The following is a 27,853-nucleotide window of genomic DNA, read 5'->3' on the forward strand; positions in this document are numbered from 1 at the left end:
CTGATTTTTGGCCTTTCTTTTGAGAGGGCATCTTTGTTTTCGACTGGTGGTTAGTGTAAAATTTAAGATGGATGGATGGGTGACTTTAAGGCAAACTATTGTTTATTTGACCCTATGCGAGTTACTGGGCTTTCTGTCTTTAACCGTGATGCACTGGAAATCTGGTACTGGTTTATTTTGCAGCATTTTCATATTTATTTTCAGATATTGTTTTAATTTGGATTTTTGTTACATTAGTAAGTGACCAATTATTATTTTTCCTGCCTCAAACAGAATGGGTACCATTCTAGAAGGTGGTTTCAGCAAGATCTGTGCCTGGATAATGTTTAGCTTGGGTAATGTTTTGGCTTTTGCTGCAAGATGGAGTAAAATAGAGGACTGGAAGCACAAATCCCCACTCCTAGGCCAAAGAGTTGGATAGTTGACACTTTTTTTTTCTTCTTTTTTTTGGCATGATATAGTCTTAGTCCTGATGTTAACAATTTCCATTTAAAGCAAGTTGATTTTTTCCCCCCTTGATCCGCAAGAGCTGGATGTGATCCTCTTTGCTCAGAACTTCTATATTGCAATCCTATCTAACTTTATGTATAGCCACTTTATACTCGTCATCTATAAATATATCAGCACTGGCAAGAGAAATACCAAAAGGTATATAAAGCTAAAGGACAGTCATGGGTCCTGTCATCTTTGGTTTTGTAGATTATGCAAAATAATTCTTTTAGTTCCCTTCTTGTAATTCAGTCTTTCCACTTCCCTGCTCACCCTGGCAGCCTTTCCAATCCACCAGCTCCAGGCTGAATTAATCTTTTGTGAATGCAGGTGAGGTGAGGAGAAATGCCCGCAGCATTCCAGATGTGCTTCTATCGCTAACTCTCAGGAGTAACTTCAATATCTGATATTCACTGGAAACACTTCTTTTGATGCAGCGTTCCAGGACTGCCTTTGCTTCACGTGACATCAGTGTTACACTGAATAGTGTGTATGGGTCTGTCAGGTGTCACTTGCCTTTAAAGATTACTGCTCAGAGCAGAAAACTTACTAGTCCCTAAGGGTATGACCCTCCCTTCTGTAGTACTTGGTTTCAGCCCTTTGCTCCAGCCTGCAAGTTATTGGATAATTTGGTAATATTCCTGTCCTCTGTGCAGACATCGTCTCCTAACTTGGAGTATTGGATTTCAGGAGGACGCTTGTGCACGCTGAGTAAAGGTCGCTGATAGAAATACTGATCCTGTATTGTATTGTACTTATTACATTTTCTTACTGAACCTTGGTGGAAACCTTCCTTTACCTGACTAGTTAGTGATGTGCTCGGTGGGTAGTTTTTACTCCTTACTCGGTCTCCTCCCCTTCTTAAAATTCCTAAGTTCACCCCCATCTTGAAAGGCAAATGCTTGTCCTTCTCTCTTAGTGTGTGAGCTTGGTAATTTTGAATTAAAAAGTTCTATTTTGAGTCTGGAGGTGTTAAAAGAATCATCCCAAATAAGATGTGACGGCAAATGATGTGGGGAATAAAACTTTCCCATCTGACGGGCATCCCGGCTGGCAGTGGTGGCTCTGTTGGGATGCCTGCCCAGCTCGCTGGGGCTGGTTGCAGAGAGCAGACCCGAGGTATCCTGGGCTGTAGGGGAAGCCATCTGGCAGCAGAGCCTGTGGGGATGCCTCAAAACTAATTGCCAATGGTCCAGCGCGTGCTGTATGCAGCCATGTGCATAGCCCTTCCACCACACGTAGCCAGAAATGACCCATCCAAATCACCGATCCCACTGACTGTGAACTAAGCAGAGGAAGCTGAAGAAAATGAGGAGGGAAATGGATAAAGCATGCCTCTTCTGTCTTCCACGGCATTGCCAAAGCCCTGCGATACAGAGCAGTGCTGTTAGCTGTTTTCAGTTTGCAGAAAAATTACTCCGTTCTATTATTCTTTCCTGTCCTAAGATTATTCTGGTGCATTGGTGTTTTGTTGCAGAACAAAAAGCAGATAGGCTGTGACTTACAACTCTGAGCCCATTTGTAATATGAAAGGTAACATGAGGATAATATAATTTAATTCCATTTATCCTTCTTTTATCCTATTATTTTCATATCTCAGCAGTAGCTGCAGTGGGTTGCACGAAGGGTGACTGGATGCGGTGTGCCAGGGAGGGGGCTGCGGTCTGAGTGGGCTAGAGATGGACAGCCTGCAGCGTTGCCAGGGCTGAGGCCATCAACCCTGGGCTGGGCTTTAGTGGGGTGCTGGTGCTTGGGTGCCTCGAGACCCTGACAGAACCATGTTAACGTGCGCGGTAAGATGTGCAGATGGGATTCCCAGAACGTGGACATCCACGACGGGAAGGAAGCACAGCATGCAACATTGGCTTGATCATAAATCTGTATATGTTAATAGATGGATGGTATTTATAAACCGTCCCAGGTCTGACTCCTCCCTGTGCCATGCCAGGGGAGCAGGGAGCAAAACCAGCACTAGCAGGATGGCAGGGGTCTGCAGCTGGGGGGGAGCATTTTCTTTTTTTCCTTTCACTGAATCCCATTTTATCTAGACCCATTCAGCCCTGAGAGCATTCACCTTTTTGTTTGTCATAAGGACAAATAAATTACACTGCCTGGCTAAAAGCTTATTGATTTTAAGTAAATGCAAATCCGAAGCGTGTCTGGGCTTCCTCAGGAGACAGCAGCCCTTAAGCAAGGATGTCCCTTTGCATGCTTAGAGTTTATTTTGTGCAGAGCTCGGAGGAACCGAAATACAAAGCAAAAAGATGAAAACTGTTCTTAACTTCTTTGCCAATGAGTCCTTGTATGATAGTGTGCAAAGAAGAAAAGTTGTAGAAGTACGTGGCAGATGAAAAATATTGAAGCCACACAAAAGTTAATGTCAGATAACATCTACTCATCTCGCTATTTGTACAAAGTATCTTTTATATTACTGAAAAAAAAAAGTATAAAGGGCACTACATCAGCTTGTGGGCTGCTTGCGGATCAAAAGCGTTACCTTCAGTGCAGGCTGAAAATAGAAAACAGATAGACACAACTGTGAAGTTTTTCATGTGAAAAAGTGGGAGACGAACTCGCATCAGGAAGAACTGGACAGAATTTCACTGAAATGGAAAATAAGTAGGTGAGTAAGTAGGTGCATGTGACACAAAAGATAGGAAACCTGGGTCTAATAAAAATTTCTGGTAATACAGATGGCCTGATTTTCTTCCCCTCTCATGACACGTTACCAAAATTTAAATTCTCTGATTTCAATTACTACACTATTTATACTGCTGTAATACCGAGAGTCCCTGTAGAGAAGAGGCCTCATTATTAATGTAATGCAAACAACTCTAATGGTTCCAGCTTCAAAGAAATCGTAATGAAAATGGGTAAAGGAGATGAAGAGTGGCAGAGAGGAAATACCAGCACGTCTGCGCGCATGAAGAACTGCAGCACTGGGAGCTCATGGGATGTGATCAAGGTGATGGAAACCCTTCGTTAGCTCAGATGTCCGGTCCCGTCCCATCACGCTCCTCTCCTGGTGCCCCTCGGATGCTCTTTGGGAGGGCTGGGCTTATGCTCAGAGATGGGTGGCCCAACACCCACAGAGGGAAACTGGGAGTGTTCTGTGCAGCCATTGTGCAAGAGACTGGGTGACGTGGCCCTCCCTGGGACAGATTCTTCAGTGTTTCTGACTTTGTTGGAGGCGAGGGCCGTGCATGCCAAGGCGCTCCGAGGTTGCCAGCAGCTGGCCCACCTTTGCATCTACCCAGAAGCCCACACCACTGCTCAGGCTCAGGGCTGCTTTGGGGCTGCACATCTGTTTGTCCCATTTTTTCAAAGTTTCCCACAGATTTCAACTTCAATTTCTACATTTTTTTTGGTCTGACTCTTATGGTTTTTTTGTGGTGGTTTTTTTTCCTCCTGACTTACAGTCTTTCCCTACCCACGTCTTTAGACAGCCCTTTAGATGCTGTCATCTTCCCCACCTCCGATGGGGTTGTGTGGGTCACTCTTCATTGGCTGTCATCCTTTATTTTCTGCAACGTGTTCTTTGAAGCTTTGCAGTGAGGCTGCAGAATCCTATTGGAAGGATTTACCTTTCTATCTTCCCCCTACTTTTATATTCACAGATTGATCTGGAATTTAAATATCACTTATGCAGTTTTCTTCATTTTGTCTCTTTCAGAAATATACACAGTACGTAAACATAATGACCTTAAATCAGAAAAATAAATTATTTGATTTACAAAAGGAACTGTAATATGCATCTATCACACTGGGGACAGTTGGGAGTTAAGCAAGTGCATGATGTTAAGCATGTGCCCAAGTGCTGTTCACAATGAGGCCCCATGACTGGGCTGCAGTGCTTTCTCTGCCTTCTTCAGGAAGCTGTGATTTTTATCACACCCAATAATTTAAATAAAAACATTCAGATAAGCAGCAAAATATTTGGCTGAAGGAAAGCAACTAGACAGAAATTGATCTTGTGTTTTATAAATGCTTATGGCTTCAGAAGAGTTTGCAATCCCTAAAGCTTGTCTGGTTTGTTTCCCCCAAATAAATTATCTTTTCCAATAAAGATATAACTGCTGCCTATAAACCTGTCTTGATGTCTGTCTCCAGACTATCAACACTTCTGCACAATATGCATTTTCAGTGTGCAGCTAAATAGGCATGTGTGTAAGATTAAATTTGCTCATTGTAATCTTACTTTGTTATGCACCACAAGCATCACTTTGTCATAATGGAACAGGAGTAGGAGTGGCAAAATTGATCTGCACGTTGTGTAGATATTGTTCCCTTATTCCCGTGATATTTTTATAGCAGTTGCAGTTTCTGGACCATGACACGTAATGAGGGAATAACACATCTGTGCACAAATACTCATCCCTCCCTTTCCCCTTTTCTTCTGTTTCGGGTAATGTTGTGATGTTAATGCTTTGCAGAATTAATAAGAAAGGCAACTTGCACATGCAGGAGATACCAGAAAGACTTTGATGCTTCCTGATATCTAGCTGCAGCTCCATGGCGTAAGACTGTGTGGAAGTGATGCAAGCAATGCATCAGTGGAAGGAGAAGTACACTCCTAGGGTTTCTTAAAATTTAGGTCTCATGAGACTTTCAGAATGGAAATCATACAAAATAATAGAAGGACCTGAGTCATTTAATTCATATAGTTGTGACTGCTCTAGTGAGCCAAGAAAAAAAAAAATCAGGGCTGGAGCCAAACTTTTCTCATTTCTCTGATATATGCTTCATAAATTTCTGTTCTGTGCAGGGAGCTTCATGGCTGATAATCAGAATAAAGAGCTGTGAGGTTCTCCCTAGACCCTCCTAGACACATGAGATGGTACCTTGTACATCTCCACAGGGGTGAACCCAGTTGTGGGCAGGGTTGGGACCATCACTTCCAAGGGCTGACACAGTGTCCTCCCAGCCCCCTGTCACCTGGGCTTGGGCTGCGCTGAGGGTGAGGTGAGACCCTTTCCTGCAGGAACACCATACAACAAGCAACTTTCCTCTCCCCAATATACTTTATCTTTTCATCTTGGTTTTTTAAAAGCATGCTGGAAAATACCGAGCTTGTCTTCCTCTGGCATCGGCTTAACTGTGATGACTGCGTACAAAATTTTTAAATAGTTCTAATAGTGACTAAATTATTCTGCTCAAAACATATGTCTGGATTCTCAGAGTGTGTTAGGTGGCCAGAGGGGATAGGTCAGGCTGCTGGGATGGTGGTACTGAGCGCTGGGCTGCGTGGGCAGGTCCCTACAGCTCACCTCTCGCTCCCGTGCACGGTGCAGCCCTGAGCCACGGTTTAACTGCTGAAACGCTGCCCCACCACCTTCCCTCTGCACCTCCTAGCGCAAAGGCAATGGAGGAGGAGGAGGAAGAAAGGTAACACTGGCCCTTCTTCATCTTAACTGAGGGTTGTCACATGTCTAGAGCACCTGTGAAGACGCAGGTTTGATCCTCGTGGGGTCCAAGTGCACCAAGGGGCTCAGTGTGATGGTAGGTCAAGAGCGTGGCAAACCCCGCCAACATTTTGAATGTCCCACGGTACCTGGAACCCATCCCTATCTTCTCTTTAAGGCTTTTTCTCAATACCGTACAATGATGTTGTTTGGGGGGGCTGTTCTTTGACAGGCACCATGCCATTAGTATGTTTAGTGAGAGGAAAAACGCTCGATAAATGTTGCATGCAAATAGCTGTTTGACATTGTACTATGAAATGAAGTCATCTGACTGTGTAGGAGCTGAACATTATGTCAATGGGAGTTTACATTCTCTTTTAGATTTTTTTTTTTCCCCCACTAATGAGAATGTGCCTCCTCGATGGTACGGGATTCTCGGTACTTTATGAATTCCTTGCATGTCCATATAGAAATGTCGAGGCTGCTAAATAAATATTCATTCTTTTGTTGCACCCAGTTCAGGATAGTTAAAACAGAGCACGACCATACATTTCCGTGTTTAGCGGAGTAGAGATGGTGCATTAAGAAATGTTTGGGGGATGATAAAATACCAAGGATTAAACGTGGTAGATCTGCTGTGTACGTCAAACCTGGAGCTTTCAGGAGCCCAGACTGGGTTGTTACGTCTATGCTGTAACTCCAGCTCGCAAAGCGTGAGGACTGGCTGACCCCATTACAGAAACGGGAAGGACATAAGGGAAAGTCTGGGATCACTGTCTGCCCTTAGGGAGCCTGTGTCATGCAACTGCAGGGTTTGCTCGCCCAGGGAGAGCAGGGCCAGTTACACCCTGGGCCACTGTCCCCCCGCTCGCCTACCACCACTTCTGCCTTGAATCTGACTCTGCGTGAATGTATCAGGGAAGAGGAATGGGGAGAAGAGGGACTGGGGAGTGGAATGCTCAAGGCTGATTTCTTACCTCGATTACGGAAAAATAGTCCTGATAAGATCTTATCTCTGTTAAATTCCTGCAGCTCGCTTACTGTCTTAATGATGACACCTATTGCATTTCCTCCTGCTATCATCTTCAATGAAAAAAAAAAATGCAAAGTCTAGTATAATTATTAATGTAAAACTTTCAATAGTGGTGACAATTCCTCTCCAAATTTTTTTTATTTCAATTTGGCATCCCAGCTCCTTCTCTTTGCATCCCGGTATCTCTACTCCTGTATGGCCAGGCTTTGTCTTTTGCTGCTACAGAAGCGCAACATCTAATCAAGCTCGACACTTCTCTCCCAGAACCCTAGCTCTCCCAGGAATTTGTGTAGGTTTTGACACTGACAATATGACCCCACAGTGTTTTAATGTTTCATCCTTTTCCTGAATGATTTCCTTTTGAAACGTGCCGCAGGTCCCTTAAGTAGCAAGGTTCACATTGCCAGCTGCTGTTCCCAACTAACATGAAGTGCTTCTCCTTGTCCCTAGGCGAGAATGTGGACAGCAAATTGGAGTCCCGGAGACAGCAGATGCCAACGGACCAGTCAAAAGATTATGAGATAACAATTCCCTTCCTTTTGAATGGAGAAGAGTGGAGACCAGTAAATGGCATTTATTCAAAGGTTAGTCTTCATTTTGCCTATTACTTTATTCTGAGGTGTATAACAATTTGAAGGCTTTAGGGGCAAGTAAATGCACTTAGCTTCATCATATCAATTATAGGAGTATTTTTTATATTTTTGTAGTGAGTCTGCTGTCTAAATTGTTACTTACCTAATTTCAGAAAATGAGTAAGGTCTTTGGCGGAAATTATTACCTTTTTACTGTAACGTGGCATTCTTATTTCTGGTGGCAGAAATGAAAGCTTGAAGTGAAAGAATTTTTTTGAAGAAGTTAACTTACATTGCTCAAGATTGTAGCATACAACAGCAAAACAGCCCCAAAACAGAGGGAGGGGCAAATACACCAAACACATTTCCTTGATTAAATACAGTATGACAGCAAAAACTGTAAGGAAAAGTGTAAATAATGTTGCTTTATTGACTGCAGCCTGAGGCATTACCTGGAGCCCATCATGGGAGATGGCCCCCGGATGCCACCCCATGTACTGCGGGGGGGATGGGGGGCGAGTCACCCTTCACACTCTGCTTTCCCCTTGCCTAACAAGGCGATAATCCATCGCTAGTTCTGACCAAGAAGAGATTGTTCCCCCTCTTGACAGGCCCTGATAAGCTTTCCTCCTTTTTTTCCCTTGGACATTGGCAGATAATATGGGCTTTTAGGAGAAAAGGACTGTTTTCTGTCTGCTTGGTCCCCTGCTTGAAGCATGAAGACAGGTTGTTGTTGATTATCACCAAAGATGTCACGGGAATCTCTTAGCCAACTTTTTTAACTCAGGTCTGTTTTTCTTCCAGCTTACTTTTTTTTTTTTTTTTTAATTGTCAGAATGAGGAGAAAAAAGGGTTGTTGTTTGTTTTTTTTTCAAAAAAAAATAACCCAAGCAAAGCAAAAACCATCACATGCAAACAGTGCAAACAGCACAGCCAGCCCTTTAGGAACAACTTTCTTTAATGCATCGGGAAAATGTTTCATGGAGAAATCCTACTTGAGTTCTTGCTTTTGAATCTTTCTGCTGATTGACAGAAATAGGCTTGAAAAGAGATTTCAAAACTAGGGATCTGAGCTTCAAAAAACCTTGTCTGGATTAGAATTTTGTTTACTTCCCTGCCCCCCCACCCCCTCCTAAATGGAAAAGAAGGGCCATTCCTAGTTTTGAATATCTGCAGTGATGAAAGGGATATCATTGTGGGTGTGTAATGGCTTATCTTAGAGAGATAACACAGATGGCTTGGTCCTAGATATATGTGCAGTGCTATTTTTAGGTCATTTAATTAGAAACAGGCATTCTCCATATAGAGTTCTTTTAGCTACTCACTGTAGCTTTCTCAAAGCATTACAACAGAGTATCTTTATGTGAGTAATGATAATGTGATTTATATCATTAATTTGTTTCCCAGAATTACTTTCAGTTTAAGATGAACATTAGAAAAGATTTGTGGTTTGGTAGAAAGATCCAAGTGCTGTATCAGCACTTTTTTTCTTTGAATACTTCTTTTCCATGGAAACAGTTATAAATTAAATACACAAAAGTGCAGTTCAGGCTGTGGCAAGAACAACAGCATTAAATTGGTAGAGGAGAAGAGTAATGAATAGCTTGTCACATAAATATTGATCAAAAGCACAAAAGTTAAATACTGTTGTATTTGATGCTTAAATAGGAGCTATTGTTCTTCAACTCATTTCAAAGTGCTCCTCCGTTTTATTTTAATTTTATATGAAGTAAAATAAAGTGCAAGTACACAGTACTGCATAACCAGGGAAATGGTATTGCAATAGAATACATAGTAAAATAAATAATGTAGTTGTTATAAAAATGCCGAAGTATTAAAGTTATTTGTGTGTAGATAATTACCTCACAATGATAGCCCCATTCTCCACTCCTTTGATCATAAATACTCCTGCTTAACAACTAGCCCCCGATAAACCGTGCTAGTCATTTAGTGCAGCTTACTCTTTCTTTCCCGTCTTGAAGATAAAACTGTCCTTTCATTTACCCCAGGAGTCACTGCAATATCTGTTGGCATATCTCATTCAGAATCTGTCAGGAGTTGTTATTAAGCTAATGACTTCCTTGTTGAGGGCCATCTATGCAGTACACTGTGCAGAGCACAAGCAAAAAAGCTGGAACTAGTCATTCTGTCTAATCACACAAACACAGATCTGCTCACCAGCAGCAATCAAATTACATTTACTGAGAAGGAAAAAAATAAGTTTCTTAGCTACACCCTGGATTTACTTTAATACAGTTAGAGTGCACTTTTTCAAGGACTTTAATGATTATAGGTATTTCCTAAGAATGACAGTTCAAATTAATGGTAGGGAAAATCACATTTTTAAATCAGATGTGTAATCAAATTATATTTAAATAATTTTAAAGACATTTTAAGAAATTTGCATTTCCTTAAGTACCAATGCAGTGTTTTGTTTCTGGAGGGGACCTGCCTTTTACTGGGCAGATTTTCTCCCTGCCCTCCACACCCCAAGTCAAAGCCATAAGAGACCCAGACCAGGATCTCATTGTGGGAGCATTATTTCAGAAATGCTATTGCTTCTTTCTGTTTCGAAAATAGATGCATATGCTCATGCAAACACTTTATATAGTGAAACACATTTAAAAAATGAAATATGTATACTTAAGAGAAGTTACTGTGGAAATGCATGTATGTGTTTGCAACTGCGTGATGCCGTTCATCTAGGTAGTGGTTTTTAGCACTTCTCCTGGCGTCTTTTGCTAAATTCAGAAAATGCAGATCATTTTCAGTTGGAATATTTTGATGGTGCCCAGTGAAATCCTTTTATTAACTGGATATAATATACAGTTGCTAATCCTGAACATGCTTCTAAAATTAGTGGGTACTATTTTGAGCATCCAGTTGTTGCTAGTCAGGACTACTGATGCGTAACTGTATTTGTGGGCGAGCGACAGCAAAATCAGGACCTTAAAGTGTTGTGCAACGTCGCTGTGTGCTTTCAAACAATAGCTGCCCATATTTGGTGCAGATGTGATTTCCGTCTTCGCTGAAATTTTGTGTGCATTATAGAATGTGTTGATAGGTCATTACCATTATAGCTCCAGTTCTCCTTCCACTTCTTTTTTTCATTTGTTTGTCACTTTGCATTCTGTGTAGATTCCTTTCTTTTTTTTCTTTTTTTTTCCCCAGCACTTGGTTTAAACCCAAGAGGGTTGGGTTCTATTTTTCTTAAATTATTATAAGGTTTGAACAAAATTGTTTCATTTTTGTATTATTCAAGTGCAGGGAAAAGACTCTTTTCCCTGCATGTTTCCAGCTGAATATTTTTCTTCAGACTTGGATTGAGACTTGCAAATCAAGCCAAGTTTGATGAGAGTTGGGTAAGTGATGTTTTAGTACACAGAGCACTTTAGGGAAGATTTTTAGAAGACCATCTGTTTGGCTTCAGCTTTTATCCTCACACCCTGTTAGGGACACACACTGGCTAAAGTGTGCCAGATCCCTGCATCACAGGAGCTGTAGGTCAGGTAACATTGCTGGTGTTAGACTGGAGCCTGAAGCACATGCCTTCTCCTGGAGAGACAAGCGCTGGGCAGGAAGCAGTTCACATGGGCATTAAGGGTTTCTTGGCTCTGTTTCCATGCTTAAAAGGTCGTAACTGTGGGGAAACATTGCCTGCCAGAGACCATCCCGGACAGACTTGAAATAGTAGTACCGCTGGGGGAGATCCCGGTGTGGCAGTGCCCTGAGCTGACATTCATTCTCCTGGAGTGACACACTCATTAATGAAGTTGGCTTTGTATCCAGCTTTGGGTCCAGATCTTAAAATGCATTAGGTTTCTGGGAAATTGAAAGCATTTTGTGCATGCATGATATCATCAATTATGCAAGTAAACAAAGAGTCCTGAGGTTGTGACATCTGTCACTTAGATGCAGGTTTTTCTCCAGTCTTGTCTGTGCAGGATCTACCATGCCATCACTGGCTCCTGCAAGGACTCAAATACAATCACAAGGCTGATCAAGTGCCTTGAAAGACTGAATCCTCTGAGGTTTCTAAAAGCATAGGAGCAAGTCTGGGGCAACTCTCCTTACTGGGTGATGATTTCCATCTTTTAATGCTTATGCACACACTTTTGCAATTCTGATCTCTGTATCCATCTGCAATATTAAACGACTCCATACATAGGTGTATGCACCAGTCAGGCTCTAATTGCCGTTCATAAGGACAAATTTGTATGTAGCTGAACTTGGGCAGGGGTTGAAGGACCTGTAGCCGGGCAGCATGGAGCTGAGCATTGTTTCTGAACTGCCACATGAGAAGCTGGAAAGCCCTGAAATGCTTTAGGTTGCAAGTTGCCAGTCCAGGTTGCTTTCAAATGATGCAGAGAATTTGGTTTTCAACATGAAATTTGGGTAACGTATAGAGGACCATGATGCACGCGATATATCTGTTTATGGATTAGATCCTTAATCCACTTGAATCACAGTGAGTCTCACCTGATTCTTTTAAGTCTATCTTCTATCTGGCTGTGAGGAAGAACTTTACTGGGAGGGTGATGGAGCACGAACACAGGCTGCCCGGAGAGGCTGTGGGGTCTCCTGCTCTGGAGACGTTCAAAGCCCACCTGGATGTGATCCCGTGCAACCTGCTTGAGGTGACCCTGCTTTAGCAGGGCATTGGACTGGATGACCCCTGGTGCCTTCCGACCCTGACTGTTCTGGGATTGTGTGAAATAGTGCCACTGACCTCAATGTGTAAAACATATATTGGAAAAGCAAGCTCTCCCCCACCTTACAGAAAGTTAGACCTCTCGTTTGGTAGTGGGTGCTGGATGGATTCTGCATACCAGGAGACACAGATCTGTTGTGTTGAGGTTAGAGACAAGCAAAGCAAAAGAAAGATGCCCATGATGGGCAGAGAGGATGGGATGACCCACAGATGATTCCCTGATGAAGAACAGCTATGACTCTGACACCAATGACATTTAAATCCAAATAAATCAGAAAATAATTTTCCCTTGGGGGAGAGGGTAATGGATTCAGAGCACATTGAAACTGCTTCACCAAGTTTAAGCTCCCAAGGCCAGATTCTGAACTAGTGTGAATCACTTTCCTTCCTTTGGTTGGGCTGGTATAATAAGGTTTGCAAATCAAAATCTTAAAGAGATGTTTTCAAAAATGGAGAAAAGGAAGATAAGAAAACAGAGTTCCTTTTCTTGTAGCAATACTTTTTTCTTTCTTTCTTTTTTTCTCTTTCTTTCTTTCTTTCTTTCTTTCTGTCTTTCTGTCTTTCTTTCTGTCTTTCTGTCTTTCTGTCTTTCTTTCTTTCTTTCTTTCTTCGTGTTATGTTATGCTTTGACTATAAACTCTAGCAGTGAAATGCAAAGATAAAGATGAAGGCCAGCTATAAATACATACTTAGACCATATTTCTTCTCTTTTCTAAGTGTATGGTTGTCACAACTCAAAAGATTCTGCATATAAAGTGGCAGAAGATTACCATTTTTTACTGCTTAGCATGGATTGCATCTCATTGAGCTTGCAAAGAAGTAGCTTTTGCATTTCTGCCTGCCTCATTCGTGAAGTACTGTGTTATGGATTGTGTTCATAAACAAACATCAGGATCTTGATTATCTGTATGTCATTCTGGACAGTGATAACTTGAATCTCAATGTGAAATTCTCTACCACCTGTAAAAGTATCACATGCTCTGACAGCTGTAAGTTATCTTTATGTTTCTCCAGATTTATCGAATGTATTGGACATTACGCTGATTCTTTTACACCTTTTTGCATTTTTTTCCATACCTTCACTCTAATGCCCTAATTCAGCACCTCCTGAAACAGGGATTTTTGCCATTGAAACAAAAAATCATTGGAAGGAACAGGAAATGACTGTGAATTTGTTATGAAGTCACAGGACTAATGCTGGAGATTCAAGAACATATTTGAAGCTGCCAAGGGGGGATGAGCCTTACCCGTTTGGTCCTGTCTTCCTGCTCTTGCGTTGCTGCATTTCTCTTGCAAACTGGCAGAATATGCACGGTCCGTCATAGTCCAGTCTGTCATCCAGAGTCATGGTGTGCCTGCCAGCTTCAGTGTTGCTACGAAGTTATAGGTGCACCTATTAGAAATACCCCAATTTAACAGGATCTCTGTGGTGGTTCACATTTCCCTTCTTTGCTGCACCTCTTGGTGCTCTCACATGACTCTAGCATTGGGGTGGATGCATGGCGTACAGCTGAGGGGCCTGCTATGTCAGATAATTAATTTAGTGCTCAGCGTTTTCAAGAGCAAACCCATTCAAGTTTATTTCATAACTGGCATAGCCTTCGTGCAAGTGATAATTGTTTATGTTCCCTTCAACAGAGCCTCCTGCTGTTCTTTTTCATTTGAAATAATTACCAAAGTTTAGACTTCCAGACAATTGTATTAAGGGGAATCATACAGTGCTGCTTAAACAGGTCTTTGAAGACTGAGAGGACAGCTTTCATAGCTCTTTTACATAGTTGTTTTACATATCTTAAAAGAGAGAGAGGCATAAACAGAATTTATAGTCCTTTCCATATTTTTATGACTCATGAGTATCAAATATAAGAGGCAGAGCTATGCAGGCTGCTAAGGCTGTGTCATCAGCTGGGAATGCAGCTTGGCACAGGCAGCCTCAGCGGTGTGAGAAACTGCACTAATCCTCGATAAAATTCTCTGGGAGATCTGCTCCTTGAGCCTTTAATTAGTAACCTGGTAGTCATTAATTTAATAGCCTAGTAAACAATCTGTTATTTCTTTTGCTTTTTATTAGACCTATACTTCTGCCTTGTAGGGCCACTGTGAGGGCTAATTAGTTCAAATATGTTCTATTATTTAATAACTCCTCTGTATTTGTTTAATTCAGAAATAGCGTAATTTTTGCATGGAAGCTATTAGGAAAGGGAATGTGTCACCTCCTCTGCTACTTGGTTGAATTTCTGTGGTGGTGCTGGTAGGGCTGGATCCCTTCACTGGTGAGCAAAAGCAGCTTAAAGCCACCCCTCTCACCCTATCCTGTGCAAGAGGAGGTTCTCATGGAGGAAAACATGTTCCCTTCTTCTCATCCAGCCCCGTAGCTATGTTTAAGCAATCAATCAATCTGATAATTTCATTTATGAAAAGTTTTAGAAATGTCGGTAGGTGATTCTTGGTTCTAGGGACTTGCTGGATCTTACGTAGCAGCTACAGGCTTGAGAAATTCCTGGAGCTGGGACCACCAATAAAAACTTTGTGTTGGTGATTGAGTAGGGGAAATTCTTTTCTCTGTCTGCACTGAATCAGTGCCCTGGTTTCAACTAGATACACTAGTATTCATTTCCTGCCTGAAACGCTTGGCCATACTGGGAAGTGTTAAGCAATTGGGATTCATCCCAGAAAATGGTCCATTTCATTTTTAGCTTAAGTGCTACAGTGTGTTAAGTTTGTAAAGTTTTGTGTGATAGTTTATGCACAATATAAATAGCAGATATTATTGAGAGAGATTGCTATTTCAATAAACAGAAAATGTAGAGTTTTATATTAACCATTCACCAGACACTTTCCCCCCCCTTGCCCCCCTTAACATCTTGGAGCCCTCAACAGGGTGAAAGTCCCTTTCATGAGCCTGTATCACGCTGAGCTGTTGGGAGGAATTTTGTCATACTTGGCCAGTGAAGATCGCCAGTGATGCACTGGCGCTGAGTGAGCTCTGCCCCCCCCCCGTACCACCCCGGCTCCCTCTGCCAGCAGCTGAGGCGATGGGACTCTGCAGAAGAGCTTTGTGGCGTTTGTTGCCTGCGACCCCCCAGCTATGAGGTAGTGTCTCAGATCAGAGCTGGAGGAATCCATTCATACGGTCCTCTGTAAGGTGATGGAGCTGAAGCCATGTTCTTTAGCATGAGTTTTCAGACTGGTATTTTAAAAAAAACAACAACACAACCAACCAGTATCCAAACAAACAGATCATACTTTCCATAATAAAAATGGGAAAACATATTTTTATTTTTAACGATGCAGTTAATGCTAACAGCCCTTTAACGTGGTATTAAATCTAAAACTAAGTTCTTGCAATTATGCGGCATTATACTGGGTTTGTAAAGTGCTTGTACTGAGGCATTTTCATATTGAATTAATTTAGCTTATACTTGGCTATTTCATGTCTCTTGCAACAGATCTTGCAAGCGTAAGGTATGAATTTCAGTATTGGATTAAAATAATACTTTGCTTTCCAGCTACGAACATGTGATCATTTTTTTTACAGGCAAGAGGAGAATCTCCCTTGTTCTTAATTCTTATTGTGCTTGCCTTGAGTCAAACGGAGCACCAGGTAATTCCTACAGCAGGCTCTCTCCCCCCACGTGCTCTTGGTATATGGAGCGTTCAGCTCCTGCACGGAGGCGCTGGAGGACTCGCAGGCAGCAGCAGCACTTGGAACCTTTCAAAGGACTCGAGTCCTCTGAGCAGGGGAAGGCCATGGAAAGTAAGAGCTGCTGATGTATGCCTGACGAAGACCCTTATCTCAGCAAGACTTAGTAAATTGAATTCTGGTCGGTGTGTATTTTAGGGACCACGAGGTAAATTTAGCTGGTTGATCCATTGAGTCCCATTGTTAACAAGCCTGATGCCTTTGTTGTTGAATTATGGTTCAGTTTCAATATGATTTGCTCAACTCCCCATTGATTTACCTCTTCTATAGGAATGCTTCTCATTTCTCAGAAGTGTAATGAGAAATCATAGAGGCTATATGCAGTTTAAAGCTTGATAAGAAAAAAATAATTAAGATTGAAAATAAGCCTTTTTTAAATGCAGTAGCAATATCTTGGCAATAAAAGGATTTCAAAGTGTTGCTGTTTTTCTAGAAATAAAATGGCTGCCAAAAGTCTGCCAATTGTTTTTGAAAAGCTTGTGCAGATGAGGTAAAAATTATCTGTATCATATTGATATAGCAGAAAGTTTGCTGTTCTACCCTGAGGAAATTGTGCGTCCCTTTTGTGCACTGCCTTTCCTCAAGGACACAGTTTTAACGTATAATTGAACTTTCGAAGCTTAATTTAACAAAATTGCAATTTACAGCATTGTAGACGCAGCAGTGTGATGAAGCTTGGGGAGACTGGAGACGAAATGTGTTTGGTGGTACTTTGTGCGATGCATTTCTGTGTGCACGGTGCAGGTGTGCAGTGGGGTGCTGCCAGAGCCTGCAGGCATTTTGCTGGACTTGGTCTCATCCCTGTCCTGCAAGGACATGCTTGTGATGCTGCTGGTCAGTGTAACGATGAATCCACTGGTGATACTGGTTGCAATGAAGTATGTGTTTGCTCACCCCAATGCAGCAGTTAGACACACATGGTTGCTTTGACAAGGCCACTGGATCCAAGGAGAGGTATTTTCACCTCTCATTGCTCCTTCAGCAAACCGGAATGCATTCAGCTCCATTTAGGTCTCCAGCTATGACTTTGTCATTGCCTTTTCAACCTCTGCCCCAACTTCCAGGACGCTAATATGTTGTTTCTTCTGAAGTTTGAATCACTCTCAGGAAATGAAGTGCTCTTAGGTCCTACCCTCATTCCTTTGCCCTTACTGTGTCTCCTGCATGAGGTTCAACTTTATTGCGCTTCTGCTGAATGAACTTCTGGCCATCTCCCTCTACCAGGAACTACTGGGCGGTTTCTTGGCAGGGTTCATCTCCCTGTTTGCTCCTTCTCTCTCCACTCACCACATCCTTGGAGGAGCACTTCAGAAGTCCTGCACAAAACCAGTCTTTTTGGGGGTGAACCTGCCAAACCCTTCCCAGCCAGTCGTCACTGTCTGGAGTGCTTTACCTCCTTCTGAGGTGGCAGCATTTTACATTAGATGTTTAATGTGAAGCCTATAGATAATTCTAATATTCAGGAGAATTGTACGTGTTACCTGATGCCACTTAAACGGGCACAGGAGCAAACAGTTTTAGTCAGAGCTGCTGCCTAGCTAGGGGAGGATCAGATCTTCCTTGAGATGCCTAATTTTTGCGCGCTGGCAGATGGTCTTTTCCGGCACACTTCATTTGTGTGAGTGTTGGAGATGGCAGGCTCCTTCGGGCAGCAATCTTGGATGAAATCCTACTCTGGTGTCTCTCAGATGACATTATTTACTTTAGTTTCACCCATTCCATCATCCTTCCCTAGATGTTTTCACATTAAGTACATCTTGTACTGAAAAAGAGGCGCTGCTGGAGGAGGTCTGCTTCAGCTCCTGGCAAGTGACGATGAGACAAAAGCTCTTAGATATGTTAATCTGAACAGCCGTAATATCCCTGCCCCAAAAAGGACCGTTTCCTTGGCAGAGACTGAATCTGCCTTTTTCAAAGGAGAGGGGAGGTTCTGGAAATTAATCTGTTGCGGGAAAAGCCAATAAGAGGAACTGTGTAATTTTGTCCTCAAAGCAACTTCTCACGCATTGCCGGTTTAGCGTTGCACACTCCCTTCTGCTACGCTGACATGGTCAGGGTGCGTTTTCAGCAGCAGGATTAAAAGTGGGATCCCTAAATTGAGTGTCTCCAACAGAAACTGCCTTTCTCTTGCTTTCAACAGACAGAAACATTGTTTAAACCAGACTTTTTTTGGCGTTTACTGGCATTACTAAGAAAGAGTTGGCAAGGGAAGCTGGCAGAAGGAGATGAGTTGGATAAGCTTTAAAGATATTTTTTTTCTTCTATAAAATGAATATCCAGAAGCTGTGTAAATGTATTTTTTTTACTTTTAAAAGTGTATAAAAAGACAACATATACACATTTCTGACTGAAATAACTTCTAAGCTTGCTGTGCCTTCCAAATTCTTCTCCCTCAATTAAAAAGGGGTGGGGAGTGGGGTTGGGGGGTGAAGAAAAGGCAAAACAAAACAACACCTCAGGAAATCCCTAGAATGTTTATTTGGGAGCAGACCAGCCTGTTACAATCATTAGCTTGCAAAAGTATTTCTGTTATAGTCAGAAGGCAAAGTGAATTTTAACCTTTTATTGCCAAGAGATGTCATGTTTGTTAGTGAAGTAGCTATTGAGAATACATTGAGGCATGCAAATTACAGTGAATAAGAGAGTGGCATATGTAAAAATCAAAGCCAAACCCCAAAAGCACACCCTGCAGAGAGAAATTAAAATAAATTTAAATAACCATAATTATACATAAAGTTCTATATTTCATACTTTATTGAGTTTCTATTTATTACTTTAGCATTTCTGGTTGTAAAAGGCTTCAGCTGCAATGAAAAGATATTTCAAAATATTGATGTCCTTTTTTCATTGTGAGTTTAGTGCAGAATGGCTTACTGGCATGGTACGTTGATTATAAAGGAAAAAAGAGAACTGGGCTGGACGGGTTTAAACTGTGATCGGTGGGAGCCTTCCAGACCAAGGCGGTTGTTTCCCAGGATCCCCATAGGAGGGAGGACAGAAAACCACCCCTCTGCAGAAACCAAGCATCAAGAGCCTGGAAACCCTCAAGATGCAGAGGTCAAATTTAAAATAAGGACAGAAAAAGTTGGGCTTTTTAAAGACAGAAACCAAAATTGTTTGCTTTGTACAGCAAACTCCCCTTTTATTGTCTCGGCCTTTTCCATCTACAAAATGGGAGTAATGTTTAATCCAAGTCATGGGACATTAATTTGGTTTTGGTAATGTCTGATTTCAGATTAATAGTGTTATTTGCATTCTTACACTCACTGTACAACTTTTTAGGGAGCAGGGATTTGCTGTTCTGGGGGAAAGAGGGATGTCTTGCATTTGAGGATAAATCATGCATGTGTTGTGATAACAAAGGAACAAATATTTTCAAGATTTTACTTCTCAAAGAATTAAAGAGGAGTGTTTGCAATGCTGTATACGACGGTTTTCACTGTTGCAATCACTGAGGCAGTTTAAAAGCATCTTGTAAGTACTATGAAGAGCATTAATTGATATCTTTATAGTGTATGATGAGCCATATGAATCAGTCCAAGTTTAGCATGATCACCTTTCTTCTGAGGGAGATTAACACTGACATGAAAACACTTTATTTTAAGGAACATTTTGAGAAATAATATTTCAGTGTACTATGTATTTTTCTTTCATGTTTACGTTTTTACTGCTCTCTAATATGCCATTTAATCATCAAACATCAATTTAATTTTAAAATTTAATGTACTAGTTTGAACACACTTTCATACATCTTTTATTAACTTATTTAAAAAGAAATCTCAGTGTGTAAAATTGAAATAAATTCTAATTTTGGCCTTCACAGAATTAGTATTTAGCAATTTCTCTAAATATGTGGGTTTGAGATGGAGATAATGACAACTAGATTTGAGCCATTTCTTTAAAAAAGTGATTCCTGAGGCCTCCCCACCGCATTATGAATTTCTCAGTGGGTATATCTGTATCTATATCAATACAGCAGGTATATTGGTGTCTATATTGCTATCTATAGCTATATATACATAGAGATAATCTGTTTCCAACCTTGTTGCAGGATTCAGCTCTTAAATCATGGTTTGAATTTTTTTGCAACATATGAGGAAAAAATGGCTGAATAAGGTCACAGCAAGATTGTGTGTTGAAATCAGATCATAATATATACTATTGAGTGGAATTCCTATCAATGTTTCTGCTCTTCTAGGACATGTTGTTAGGAAGGAATTTAATTTAGAAGCGGAGAGCTTATCAGTGTGTCCTTGTAACATACTTGCCAATGTCATGAACTTCATATATGTAGATAGAGTTGTTCTAATCTTAGCACTAGGCAGTGTAAAAAAAAAACAGTATTCAGTCATTGAAAGTGTGGATTTTATTGGTCTTATCATTAAAGAGCTTAAAAATTGCAGCAGCAGCAGCTGCTACAGATATTTTGGCTGATGTATATGAAATAAGTGTCTTGTGGGGTTCCCCATTGTGTGTCAGAGCTGAACAACATTTCCTAGAATTCAAATAATTTTGGGCAGATAACAAAGGAGATGGATTTTTTTTTCCCCTTCCCCCCCCCTTCCCCCGAATGTCATGAAATGAGGGGTTTAGGTCAGGTGGTTCAGGTCAATTCTTCACAGCCTTCATTACTAACAATTTAGATGAAGAGTCCAGCCTCTGTTTGAAGTCTTCAAAGGCAATGCTGGTTTGGTTTTCCAGCAAAATCTTTATCTTTCTCAGGGCAAGATGAATCAATATATCACCATTCAAGCACAAAGCTGTGTCTCACAGGTGTATTGCTTAAGCTGAATGTGAATTCTTACATTAGCCATCACAATCAAGCCAAACGATTTGGAAATCCTACTCTGTGCTTTGGGGTTTTTTTTAGCAGCCACTAGGCCATTTTGCATTTTTACATTCTACATTTTTATATTATGTGCATATATTTTCTTGTCACAGCAGTGAAAGTTCAAAAAGTTTCTCAAGAGCGATAGTGAAATTACTTTCACGTTCTTCTGGTGTGCTGTCTGGCACCTGACAGTCTACCATGAGCTAGTGAGAATTTTATTCAGCATAAAATAAAGTCATATGGCAGTTTATTGCTGTCTTTACCTATCCCACAAAATCATTCCTCTGCATCTCTCAGAATGAGCAAATTTGCTTCTTCGATTTTAGGGAGCTTGGATCTTGTCTGTTGATGCAATGTCACTGTCACAGCCTTGATAGATGGATAGGAAATAACTTGTCCCGTGTATTTAGCTTAGAGTTTGTATGCGTGAGGTATCCTTATCTGTGAATTTTGATTTGCAAACTAAAATTCAATTGAGTTCTTTGGGGCGGAGCAGTTGATATACCTTCTTCATTTTATGTACCTATATCAAATGTATCATGAAATGCAGGTTTCTTTAAAAACAGAGTCTTTATGTAAAAGCAAGTAACTGTTGATGCAACATCCCTGTGCTAAGGCAGTTCAGAGTCAGTTGCTCAGGAATCCCTCAGGGGACGAGTACAGGCGTGGCATCTTTGCTCTTCCTAATCCTTTCTAAGTCTAACCAACTTGTTCAGTCCTCAAATGTTATTTTCTTGTGCAACTCGATGAGTTGTCCGTCTGAGTTGCTCTCTGAAACTCTTTAGTCTTCTGGTGAGCAAGGCTAGTCGTTTATGTGTGATATGGCTCTAAAATGCTCCTTCCCTCATCATTTGAGGAAATCAGCACAGTAGGGGGAACCCCTGCAGGGACCTTCTCTATTTATATGTTGATAAGCCTGGATGAAAATTTCCAGAAGAACTATATATACTTTTAAACCTGCCAAAAAAAATCTGACTTGCTTCTGTGCTTCAAAGTCCCGCTCTAAACATACTGTGTTGGCTGACACTGTGCTACAACATAGTGGTACCCATGTCTGGCAAACACTTGCTGCTTACGGAGACACTAACGAACCTTTTCAGCAGCCTTCCTCTTCACATTCTGCTAACTTATATGACTCAGGAGTACAAAACCGAGAATTCTGGTGCAATATGTCATGTTTTCGCAGGCAAAGTTTTATATACTCGCGTCACTAAATATGCAACGTGGTGCAGCATTACGTGGTTTTGTTTTTTTAAAGGGCTGTAAAGGAGTGGTAACACAGTAGTTCAGGTGCATACCTCAACGAAAGGTTGGACTTCTTGCTTTCTGTGGGGAAGAAAAATATAAATAAAAGGAGTACTGAATAAATAAAAGGAGTATTGAAGTGTAACAGTGTGGCACAAACCTGTTCGTTAATAATGATCCAGTGGCTGGAGTACTCAGTAGTGTGGGGAGGAGGCTGTGGACCAGACCACTGAGGTGTTGAATCTCACAGGAGACCGCAGCCCTGGAGACTGTGTGTGTTTCATACCAGATCCTCACTGAATAATTACTGGGAAGGAGAACAGCCATTAAAACAAACGAGAGAGAGAGGTCGCCTGGGGAGACCAGAGGAAGGAGGGCCGGGAACAGCTGGAGGTCCAGAGCCACTGCCCGCAGGGAGGACCAGAGAGCTGGGACTGTCAGTCTGGGGAGGGAGAGGCTGGACGGAGACGTGATAAACATTGCAGCGTGTAAATGGCTGCAGGAGGGCAAGAGGGAGTGATCAGTTTCTGTGTCACTGTTAGGTATGCTCCACAACTAGCAGGAGCAAGATGAATGGCCCTACCAGGCAGCAAGTAAGAGCTCAGTAATGAAGATAATGAGAAAAGGATGTATTTACGTGCATATAGTGAGGAAGGGCAGCTCTGAAGTCTCTCGGAATGTACTTGATTTTCACAGAAGCCAGAGAAACGGCTGCTAATGAGAGAGGTATAGCTGATCCTGACATGGGGCAGGAACCTCTGAGGTTCCATAAGCCACATTTTCTATTATCTGATGTAAAATGGAGACAATTCTTTCTCCTTTATAAATACATGCTTTGCAAACTTTTGCCATCTCTACATTTCAGTGAATAAGATTTGGATTTTTCAGATATTATAACTACCTAAAACCAGGGAACATCTGTTTCTTGCCTAGGATGAAGACTCTTGCCCCATAGCTTTTCTTTCTCTTCGGTTTTTGCACAACCTAAAACCAGACTAAATAATGACATAGACAACTACAACATCACCTATAACTCCACCACAGCTAACAGAAAATGCCCTGGCAGAAGTTGAGCCTTTTGCTTGTTCTGTTATATTTCATTATTAATTTGTGGCTGGGCACTGTAATCACAGAGGCGGATTGGGATGCCACGGAGGTTGGGATATTTATAACCTGAAGTGGCTTGGTTTACGGAGGAAGTAGTTATGGCCCTGGAAGGACTTGTTAAATTTTGTGTTGTACTGCAGAGTCCCCGTGTAATCATGGACAAATCAATTAGCTTCTCCGTGCTCTAGCTGCTCATCTGTAAATGGAGATAGTGGCACATCTCTGCCTTATAGGTGTGCGGTTGCAGCAGTGATAGAGACACCTAATAGATGTGCAAGACAGTTTCAGAGAACAGCAGCAGACAGCCTGAGGAAACCCTTTCCTTGGGAAATTTTGGACGTTCAAGAGAGAGATGTATATGTCATTCTGTCGAGACAGGTTGTGAAAAAATACGGTGTCTATGTGAACTGTTGACTATGTCCTGTAGCAGCACTTTCCTCATTGCCTCTTTCCAAAGTAGATGCTATAAAATGTTGAAAACAAAACTTGCATGGGGAAATTAATCTTTTGAAAGCTGGGGGAAGTCTCTTGTACATCTTTCTGGATTTGATGGAAAACTTGTTACACAGAAATAATCGGGCTTCACTGGAGGCCCTTCGATGGCTTTCTGGGAGTATAATGCCATAAGCAATGTTGGGTGGCAGCAGCAGGCTCGTATTTGTGTCATCTGTTACTCTGAGGAAGCATCAAAGCTTCAAAAGATTTTCAGGAAGGGGGAAGGGAGGAGAGGATTTAACTGGAGTGCATCATAAATAGACCAAATCCTGAGATGACAATTTCAACTGTTTACAATAAGCATGAAGTAATTCAAAACACATTCTGGGACATTGGGGTTGTAAAGTCCTGGTACACATGGGCTGTGTTGCAGAGCTGTCTGAGCTTTAACTAGCAGTGAACGGAGACATGGTGATGGGTTTGGGGATTGTTGGGTTTTTTTGAAGGATCGTCTGAATGAAAACACGTTCAGTCCCAAATTGGTTGTTTTTGGTTGGTTTTGGTTGTTGTTTTTTGTTTGTTTGTTTTCATTCAGTATCTTTTCTGCAGTTCTGTGTCAGTAGCTATGAAGACAGTAGATGGGATGCAGAGCGTGGCATGTTGGGAGCAGATAATACTGTGGTTGGCCTAATAGAAATTTTCAGGTGTTCAACAGATTTTTTCACTCAGTGCTCCTCAGTAATATATCTCTTTTGTGGTTACCAACTCTTCCCAATACTAAGCTGGAAAATATGATTTTTCTGTTTTGGTTGTTTTTTTTTTCTTTCCCCTACAAAGAATAGTTGGTTTGTAGTTCTAGGTCTCTCAGAAGACAGTAAATCTCCAAAGCTGATGGAAATTCAACAGCATATGGCACACCATGCAGCTAGTGCAAATACCTTAATACTCCAAGTATCATAGCCCATCCCTGGGGAAACTTGTGTTTAAATTTCCACTGGGTTTAATCCCGGGGGTGGGGAATAATCTCTGGAACTGAAATAAGACACAGAGAATTTGAGACTCTCACCAACATTTAAATCAGTGTGTTGTCAGAGCTTTATTGTATTTCTCAAGTGAAAGCACATAAAATAAACTGTCTCAGATGACCCTTATTTTTCTGTCTTACCTGTGCTAATTCACTGGCTTCTGGTATTGGGGAAGGCAGGCAAAGTTATAGCAGGACTCGTACAAACAATGGAGTGACAAGAAGCGGGGTAAACATCGTAAATACATGCTTGAATGATATGTGAGCCTAAGAGCAACTGAAAGCTGTCCAGAAAGGCGGATAGACAGTCTTCTCTCATGATGGGATACTCTAGTAGCCTGTGTTTTGCAGAGGCAGGTCTCAGAAAAAGGTCTGGTTACATCCAGAGCGATCCAAATAAAGTTTGCAGTGTCAAACTTTACTTGCTCCTCATCTTTTAGCTGCAAGAGCAACTGCTACTTTCTCCCATTATTTCAAAACTACTGTCAAACTTATTTTCCCCCAGTCCCTATGGGTATCTGACTCCAGCATCCACTGGCTGAACTAAAAAATATTGTTACTCATTCTGGTCCATAAGGCTGAGGTTGAGCAATTGAAACATTTTATGGGCCTTCTGCAGAATTTTCATTTTTCTGTGTTCTAACCCTGTGCAGTCGGTTCAGCAAAGAAACGGGAATATTTTTGTTCATTTACATTGTGTGGTAGAGCAGCTGAAGGTGACAGCAGACTTTTCTTTATACTTTTATCACATGTTGCAAATGCCTTTGAGATGTTTCTTTCTTTGTTATCTCAAAATTCCGTGCTATATTGATTTTTGCTTTTTCTCGAAGGGGCTGAAAATTTCAGCACTAACCCTGAAGCCAACTGAAATAATTGATTATCTGTTTTTACCTCCTCTTCAGTTATTTACCGCATGCCCTTCAATGGAGAAAGGGTGTGCTATTTCTGGATGATTTAGTGTAAAGCAGATCTTCGCTGAACTTTAATATCAATTTATATAACCTTGATACAGGGGTTATTTTCAGACCGACAAGTTTATCTAATATGTCCTGAGAAAACTTCTCTAGAAATATCTTTTATAGCTTATTCTTATTGAATCTATGGGTAATAAAGGAAATATTTTCTATAAGCTCAGTTAATAATTGAAAATAGTTATGCACATTATCTACAGGAGGGATTAGAAGCATATTGGCCTTCTATAATCTAGCTAGATATCTTTTAAAATGTACTTTTTAATTAATAGATAGGCTTTGTTTACAGTTTTTTGTGTATATAGTAATGGTAATGGCATTTTCATCTATGTTTTGTCTTTGCCTTTGTAGCAAGAAATATGTTGGACATTAATACTTCAAATCTCTGAGTATCATTCAGAAAACAACATATGTTTTTGTTCTAGAGAGTGCTTTTTTAGATAGGCTTTCCAAGATTTCCACACTACTTCATGTAATTTATTTTCTACAAGAATGTAAATGTATAGATAAGATATCTGTAAGTAAAGTGTCTTTCTAATTAAGCAGAAGAATGTGAGATGCTGCCCACAGGTTTGCAATATCATTTGTGTTACTAGGAAATCTTCAGATTCTTCTTTCTCTTAGGGCACATTCCAGGATATAAAAATGATTCATTTGTCTTGGAACTACAGCTTTGGAAAGTTTGTCAAGTTATCTTGAGTAGCCCAAGACTGGGGTAAAATTGCCCTTTCCATTAGGTTGAAAATATTAATATTTTATCTGTCTTTGTATAACTCATTCATCATCTTCAAAAGATCATCAGAGAGAAATTACAGTTTGAAAGAGTGGAAATTAAATACCATCTCCTCTCTTTCGGTTTGCATTCCAGTACTTGTGATGCAAAAGGAAACTTGAATCCAGAAGCATATCTGTGATTGCAATAACAAATTAGCAAAGAAGATTTAATCTGAGCCACATAATACGAAAAAATGTTTAGGGAGAATGAAGTCTGAGCTCAGAGATCTTGGCACAGACCTGGTGCAGTGGAGCAGTGCAAGTGGAGGGGAGCTGAAGGGATCTGAAAGTGAAGAACAGCATGTGAATTAAGCCAAATAATTAAGTGATTTAAGCATTAATCTAGCCAATCCTCTGAGTTCATTCAGAGAAGCAAAACATATATCATTGCTTCTCTGGAGATTGTTGTATTGTCAAGGATTCAGTTTAGCCAGGACATTCAGACCTACCCCTTACTTGCATTAAAAAAGTTCCCACATTTCTCATTGTCTGAAACTGATTGTATCTTTTTGCCTTTCAATAAATTTCATTTAGTTGCAATTACCCTGGCTTCCAAATCTTGAAATCAAATGAATTAATGAAAATGGAAAATCAGAACTCTTTCCTAATTAAGAACTGAGCTTTTCAAGGAATATGAAAGGATCTAATTTAGAGAAAGATGTTTGGAGAGCATGAAATGTGGCTTGAAGGAGATACATGTGCATTTAATATAACTTACTGAGCCCAGCCAGATTTGTATTGACGGGAAACAAAAAGCATCTGAAATCCTCTTTCAGTGATAGAATTATTTATGGGCTTTCTTGAAGTATTCTGAGTTGACTTTCAGTTCAGTGAAATGGGTGGCCATCTCAGCTTGCTTCTCGGTGGACACAGTTACTACTGTATTTTTTGTTATTGCTTTCTGTCTTAGTTAGCTGAACCATGAAATTATCGGGAGGGGGCTGACGATGGTTTTCATTTTTGCTCATCAATGGCCGTGTAACCCTTCCGTATGGATGTGGAGAAACGTCCATCACGGGACTGTCGCAGTCACTTGAGGATGCAAGTGACGCTGAAGGGACTTAAGGACTGGGCAGGTGGCTCAGATAACTGGAATGGGCACAGTTCAGAACAGACTTAACTTTCTCTTGGCCCTGAAACACAGTTCTCATGGTCTGCTGCTTCCCCAGCATACACAAATACGTTGTGCATACAGTTGTTGTGCGTAGTGCACGGAGCTCATCTGCTTGTGCCCTGCTCAGCATGCCAGACAGCTCCCACTGTGGAGAACATTTTCAGATATAATCTGGAGGACGCCTCATTTCTTATCTTTGGGAACTTAGAAGTAATTATCATCACAATTCTTATCCTCCACAGTGCACAGCATATTGTGGGTTGCCCACAAATACATGCCAAAACAACTACGTGCATGGACAGAGAGAAGAGGTGTCTCTAAAGAGGGTCAGGTTTGCTGTTCAGCTCCAGCTCTGTTAAAACACAGTGGATGTGTGGGTGGCAGAATGTAGAGATATTAAACTGGAATACTCACAGAAAGTACGGCAGGACAAAGGGGGTAA

At 41.1% G+C, this 27,853-nt stretch overlaps 1 protein-coding gene across 1 annotated transcript in view; it reads left to right on the top strand.

The window, feature by feature from the left end:
- ADAM12 (ADAM metallopeptidase domain 12) overlaps positions 1-27,853 on the top strand; it is a 187,156-nt gene that overhangs the window by 9,589 nt on the left and 149,714 nt on the right. The window contains exon 2 of the mRNA XM_055818570.1: positions 7,375-7,508. Coding sequence (XP_055674545.1) covers positions 7,375-7,508 — 134 coding nt within the window. The remainder of the gene's footprint in view (positions 1-7,374; positions 7,509-27,853) is intronic.

Source organism: Falco peregrinus, chromosome 1, assembly GCF_023634155.1.
Source record: "Falco peregrinus isolate bFalPer1 chromosome 1, bFalPer1.pri, whole genome shotgun sequence".
NCBI classification, from domain to species: Eukaryota; Metazoa; Chordata; class Aves; order Falconiformes; family Falconidae; genus Falco; species Falco peregrinus.